Source organism: Rhincodon typus, chromosome 41, assembly GCF_021869965.1.
Source record: "Rhincodon typus isolate 14 chromosome 41, sRhiTyp1.1, whole genome shotgun sequence".
Lineage (NCBI taxonomy): Eukaryota > Metazoa > Chordata > Chondrichthyes > Orectolobiformes > Rhincodontidae > Rhincodon > Rhincodon typus.
Window position 1 is genome coordinate 3609662 of NC_063372.1, and position 6992 is coordinate 3616653.

General features: G+C 41.1%; 1 protein-coding gene across 1 annotated transcript in view; it reads right to left on the reverse strand.

Annotated features, from left to right (window-relative positions):
• Window positions 1-4049: 4049 nt before the first annotated feature.
• csad (cysteine sulfinic acid decarboxylase) overlaps window positions 4050-6992 on the reverse strand; it is a 39018-nt gene continuing 36075 nt past the window's right edge. The window contains 2 exon segments of the mRNA XM_048618841.1: window positions 4050-5994; window positions 6669-6758. Of these exon segments, the coding sequence (XP_048474798.1) occupies window positions 5812-5994; window positions 6669-6758 (273 nt within the window). The 3' untranslated portion in view covers window positions 4050-5811.

A 6992-nucleotide genomic window follows, 5' to 3' on the forward strand; every position in this document is an offset into this window, starting at 1 on the left:
ATTTTATATTTTAGAAAATACTTGTTAATGCTCCCCTCCCCCTTGTTCTCTGCGTCACTAGAGACCATACTTTCCTGCTAATTCTGAAAATTGTGCTCAAAATATCCCAACAGATTCAAAACTCCCAACTCAAACAACTCCCGAATTTCGCCCCACGACCTGAAACTAGACAGAACTGTCACTTAGTTGCTGTATTTTTTAAATTTAGTAATCTGCAAGCCTGCCTTTGATGTGTTGACGAATGCCATAGCAGGTATGGTGGAAGACGTTCCTGCAAGCACCAATGCCAGTATGAACTGACACTACTGTTGATGCCTATACTAATCCTAGATCAGAATCTTCAGCCAGGAAAAGGAATACAGAAGATGAAAATAATTTACAGCTTGGACAGAAGTTCCTTGTTGTTTAAAAAAAAGGAGGTAGGAGCACTTCAGAAAAGGTTTACAGGTGTAATACATGGTATAGCAGCTTGTTTTAGGACGAAAGGTCAGGTCAGGTCAGACAGGCTAGGTTGGTGTCCACTGGAGTGCAGAGTAAGAAGCGACTGGATTGCAATATAAAAGATCCCGAGAAGCCTCAGGAGAGTAGGTGTGGAAAAGACATTTCCTCCTATGGGAGAATCTAGAAAAAGGAGTCATGATCTAAAACTAAAAGAAGTGTTGATCATTTAAAGCAGACCAGGTAAAAAAAAATTCTGAGTAGGGTACAAGCCTTTGGAATTCTGCTTCCGCAATATTTTCAGGAAGAGTGTCTTGGACTTTTTTTTTGAAAAAAAAAAGGCATAATTAGATTTTTGGTAAGTGAATGAAAAGTTATCAGGGATAGGCAGAAATACAGATTAGAGGTGACAACCGACATAAGGGATCAAATGGCCTATTCCTGGAACTGGTATGTACTATAGGTGTTGTTTATGATTTAATCTTGTGTAAATTACCACAAGCTACCTTTAATTCAGCTACTTATACAAAATTGTATAAATACTGAAAACAATTATTGGAATTTTATTGCACGTACCAACCAAATGAAGACCCTTCACGTAAGCAAGTTGAGCCTCACTATCCAACTTCGCTGTTATTACCAAATTAATGGTGGAATTTAGCTACAATTTCAACTAACAGCATCTGTCTCTGGCGGTGTCCTAGGTTCAATTTTTGTGCAGTGCTGTTCTTCAAAGTTCTGCTACTGAGTCCTGGAATTGAATTTTTTTTTATACAATTTTGTTTTGTCCTTCTAAATTATGGTGTGACATTATTGATGATCCTTTAGATGTTTTCATCGACAATAATGCAAGTCTGCAGCTTGCCTTCTTGTCACATTTGTTCCTTGTTACATTTGGCATTGACTGGCTGTTTGAAGACAGCCTTCCTGTGATTAACTCCTTAAATTCTACTGCAAGCCAATCATTTGTTCTTGTGACATAAGGCAGCTTGTTATCAAGCAGATGTTAAAACAGTTTTATACATGTAGCTTTGACCCCTTTTTCCTAGCATGGCTGCTTGCTTTCAATTCCTGTACAACAATTTATCCTTGCCCCTTAGCAGTTTATTCCAGACAGAGTTATTGCTGATTCTTTCAGTCTACAAACAGTGATTTATGTAGTCAACATTATCACGGACAAAAAGTCATTGCTTCGCAGAGCGCCTCTGTTCAGTCCATAAGCATGACCCCCGAGCTTCCTGTTGCTGGTCATTTTAATCCTCCATCTTACTTACACGGTGAACTTTCTGTCCTCACAGTCTGCTACATTGTTCCAGTGAAGCCCAGCAGAAGTTTGAGAAATAGTACCTCACCTTTTGACTCAGCCCCCAAATTTAGATCATAATCCATCTCCATTTTGTTTCCTGAGATAACAAGGTGTAGAGCTGGATGAACACAAAGGCCAAGCAGCATCAGAGGAACAGGCAAGCTGACATGTCGGGTCTGGGACGTTTCATCCAGCTCTACACCTCGTTATCTCAGATTCTCCAGCATTAGTAGTTCCTACTATCTCTGAATCCATTTTGTTTCCTGTTGCTTTTGCTGGTTCAGTTTTTTTCATTTCTTCCTCAATTCTTTTACTTTGTATTTGGACAGTTGCTATCCACTCAGTCACACCACATCTGGTCACATCATTTCTTCACTTTTCCCACTCTAATGCCTTTCACTTTTAAACCAAGAAAGTTTTTGTTGTTTTGTCTCACTTTTCCTCCAACCCTATGGCAGGCCTTCCCTTTTGTTCTGCCTCCATCCCCACCTTCCCTTTCACTTGCACAGGACCTATTCAATTTTAATGTTTCATCTTTCCTCTCATGAATGGTTAATATCATTTTTTTAAAATTTATTCATGCATGGGATGTAGGCATCACTGGCTGGACCAACATTTGTTGCTAATCCAGGGTCACCCTCAAGGTGGCATTGGTAAGCCACCTTCTTGAACCACAACAGTCTGTGTGGTTAAAATACTTTTACAGTGCTGTTCAGAGGAAGTTCCGGATTACGCTGATGGAGCAACGACATTTCCAAGTCAGGATGGGGGGAGTGGCTTGGAGGAGAACTTGCCGCTGGTGGTGTTCCCACATATCTGGTACCCTCAACCCATGTTCTGCTTGGGCCACTCAGCTCCTGACTGCATTGCAGCCTTGGTCCAAACATGGCCAAAAACCTCCAGAGGGGAGGTGAGAGTGACAGCATTTAACGGTGTGCCATAGAGTCCTAGCAAAACTGGAATCAATGGAAATTGGGGAAAATACTATGTTGGTTGAAGTCATACCTGGCCCAGAAAGACAAGGGTTATGGTTGTTGGGAGGTCAGTCATCTCAGCTTCAGGACATCTCTGCAGAAATTCCTCAGGGTAGTGTACCAAACCTAACCATCTTCAGCTGCTTCATGAACGACTTTCCCTCCATCATAAGGTCAGAAACATATTCAGAACCATTCTTGACTCCTGAAACTGAAGCAGTCTGTATTGAAATGCAGCAAAACCTGGACTGATAAGTGGCAAGTAACATTCACAGCACAGAAAAAGCTAAACAAAGATTCTCTCTTGTTGGAGGTGATCAAACTATTCACCCTTGATGTTCAATGACATTTACCATCACTGAATCCCCCACTTTGAACATCCTTGGTGGTACTATCATTGATCAGAAACTGAACTGGTCTAACCTTAAATATAAAAGAGGGAGAAGCTCTTGTGGCACAATAGTGTCCCTAGCTCTGCGTCTGAAGACCTGGGCTCAAGTCCCAACTACTCCAGGAGATGTGTATTATCATCTGAACAGTGATTGGAAAACATCTATGAACACTGTGGTTACCAGGGCCAGCTAAAGTTTTGGAACATTTACTCACCATTTCCTCACGTAATGCCTTGTAAGTGGTGGACAGACATTAGGAAACTGATGGAATACTCTCCACTGCCCAGACATCCGCTCCAAGAACATTCAAGAGGCCAGGCAGACCACTTGATCAGCACTCCATCCACTACTTATTCCCTCCACCACTGACAGTGGTACTGAATTACTTCTTGAGCTGCTTCAATTCACTCAAGTACACTTAGTGGTAGGGTTTCAGGATTTTAACCAAACAACAGGAATTAGATTCTGCACTGGCAATAATTTGTTTTCACTGTCAGAGGTTGTTCAGCAGTAATTCTAACTATTACCAAGTCTGAATAGTGTACCTACACTATTAATGACAAGACTTAGCTTGCCACAGCAAGCTTTTGTTCAAATCTACCAAACATGCCCTCACACCATTTGATATTTTCAAATGCCAAGGCAAAAAGAGGAAAATGTCATTTTTGAAGGTTACAGTTCATGTGGAGCAGCTTCACATCATGGCTATTTTATATCTGAAAGCAGAGATTGAATCCTCTTTCCCAGAAATTGAGAGACTCTATACATTTCCAGCATTTTCTGGTTATTGCTCAGAGACCTCGCAAAAATGAAAGAGGGGTTTAACTCAGCATCAAATTGAAGGGAGAGAGTCAAGTCACTTTAATGATTTCCAGTAATTTCAAATCAGTGATTGGCACAAAACTATAAAAGAAAACATCTTTTTGCTAAACTAATTACATGTTTTGACCACATACCCATAACAGAAAACTGCCGACAATGTAGAAAGTCTTTATACTAAATATGGTATATTGTAATAGCTAACCAAAGCTCAAAAAAAAAATCAGGATTTTCCTTTTTTAACCAAAAGTAGGGACAGCACACCTCATCAGTAACCCATCCCAGATTTGAACATCCTCAACCATTATACAGATAACATGAGAAAATATGGATTGTCAACAGGCTCTCACCAGTTAACAGTTATAAAAAGAATTTGTCCACAAGTTCAGATATATAAAGTGTAACTGAATTGAATGCATCTCTGGCATATCACATTGAAGTTACATGGCCCACCTAGAAAGCTGCATTCAATCCCAAAGTCCAACATTGGCTCTCAATTTGTAACTTCACAGGGATCAACTACATTAAACAGCAAGCATCCAACCTGTATTTTTTTCCTGGTTCCACACAAGACGATAAAGAAAGTTAATACCGGTGTATCAAATAAAATTAAGTTGTGTGTTGGGCTCGTGCGCCAACCACAGTAACAGCATCTGAGCAAGATGACATTGACTACTGAAGGAAGTTGAAACTGTCACAGATCAGGACCAAATACTCTTCTGAAAATACCACGAAGGGTCATTAAATGGCACAAAGTAGTTAGAGCTCTCTATTAGATGCAAGCCAGGCCAGACCGCATGATGGCGTACAGTCCTAAGGCAAAGAATCAACTTCCATGCTTCTGCATCATCCATATGGAAGTTAGTAGGTATTTACGGAGAAAAAAATAATCAAGCATCATGGGGCACGACCAGAGGAACCATGGCAATTGCTTTATTGAAGAAGTTACTTTGTTGAGGAATCCTGCAACCACTGGTAGCAAACCACTTCACTGCCCTGGGGTTGCAGGCAGCAAGCAGCAAGAGAGAGAGAGATTTTGAGTCCTTGGAGAGAACAAAGCAACCAGGAGATAAATCTCTGCATGGATTGTATGGGGGTGGGGGTTGCGGTGTGTGGGAGGGACACTTGCTCTCCTCAACCTAAAATTAGATGCAGTGGAAAATAAAGTCAAAAATCAACAAAACAAACAAACAAATCATCCCTTTAATAGTCACTCCTGCCAACACCCCCCCTCCCCCCATTAACAAGATGTATTTCTGGTTTGCAAATATTCATCATTCAGGTACACAAACATTTCCAAGATATCCCCACCAGCTCAAGTGTCAGATTTTTACCAAACAATTCATTTTTCGTTTGATATGAACATTACATCATTAAAACATACTTGTCCTATCAAACACTCAAGTCAGGTACATAGTGTTAGATACAGAGTAAAGCGCCCTCTACACCATCCCCAAACACTCCCAGGACAGGGACAGCAAAGGGATTAAATACAAGTCAGTCAATGTTGCTTCTAATTTGTTCCAAGTACATCAGCTGACACTCCAGATGGGTTTCCTGCACCATACCCTCGTGCACAATGACAAGCCAATGGCATCTAAATGGGACAAGCCAGGTCAGGGACAGATTGTGTCTGGGTTCATGGTCTCCAGAAACTGGCAAAATATCTAATGTGGGACATGTTCAGCCAGCAGAAAGGTCTGAAAGACAATTTTAATCAAAATCTTCAAAATTTATTATGCTCCCATCAACTAAAAATTGTTTGAGCAAGAATTTCCAGAAGAAACATACAACGGAGGAGAACAAGATAGATCACCTGAGCTCAGTTTAAACTTCTAGGCTAGATCACCAATGGACAGATTATAGCAAGAGAACTGATATATTACTCCAGCTGGAAATCACTTCCCAGATGTTCAATTTCATCCAGAAAAAAGTCGACATCCTCCCGGCTGACCTGTGGACTAATCAGGACCTGTCGGAAGAAGTTCACTTTGGTTCCATGGTGCTGGTAACCCACCATCATGCTGCCTCGCTTCATCATTCGCTCCTTGATAAATGGAGCAACCTGAAAAACACAATGGTCAGAAGGTGAATGAGAAACAGACAAGTAAACAGGCACAGCCACCTTTTAAGAAATCTTTCCTTTTACCCAATGCTATGTTTGCATCTTTGGGTGGTAAGTTCCAGGGAGGTCATGCTTCCAAGTAGTCACCATCCAACTGCAAGTGGTTTGGCACAAGGAGTCTTCAACAGTGGTCTTTCGCCCACCTTCTTACTTATACTACAGCAGTCACTAGAGAATAGAGGTGCAATATCAAGTTAAATTTTGCTTTTAAGTGAAAAGATAAATGGACTGCGCACAAGATTGGGCGGGTCTCATTTTACTTCAGCTGAAACTAGGCCAAACGCCCAGTCTAACTTCTTTGTCAATTTCTTCATGGGGACTGCAAGACAGATTAGCTGTCTGAATCATGGATTTGTGACTCTCTACTATGTTATCAAAGTGATGAACAATTATAGTGACTGAGTATTGTGGGAATGATAGCAATTCCAGGGGTAGGATTATGGCGAGTGTCAGGGCCGCGGTGGGTTGTGCTCCTGATTGGCTTTTCTTTTTCCTCGTCAGAAAAGCACTCTTTTTACTTGCCTCCAATAGCTATGCCAAAACAATTCCATCACTCATTGTTCAGGATGGGTAGATTACAATTAGCTGCAAAAGACAATCCAGTACATCCTTACCTTTCCTAGGTTCTGCCAAAAGTTAGAACTCTGTTCTTTCCCTCGCAGGCTGGGCGGGATGTACCAGAAGCAAACATTGACATACTGAGGCTGCAAGAAAAGAGAAGTCTGTACTCATTAAAAGACTCCAACTTTCCCACCCTTAAAGCTGATCTTTTAAAATCAGATACTTCAAGATTAGCCACAAAAAAGCCAACAGACCCACTGTCCCCGCAAAAAAAAAGGAACAAAAAGTCAAGTCTGAATACAAGCCTGTGACATGGATAAACAAGCTGCTACACTGAAAGCACTGGGAAAGCAGTCTGAAATGGAAGCTCTGGGGAA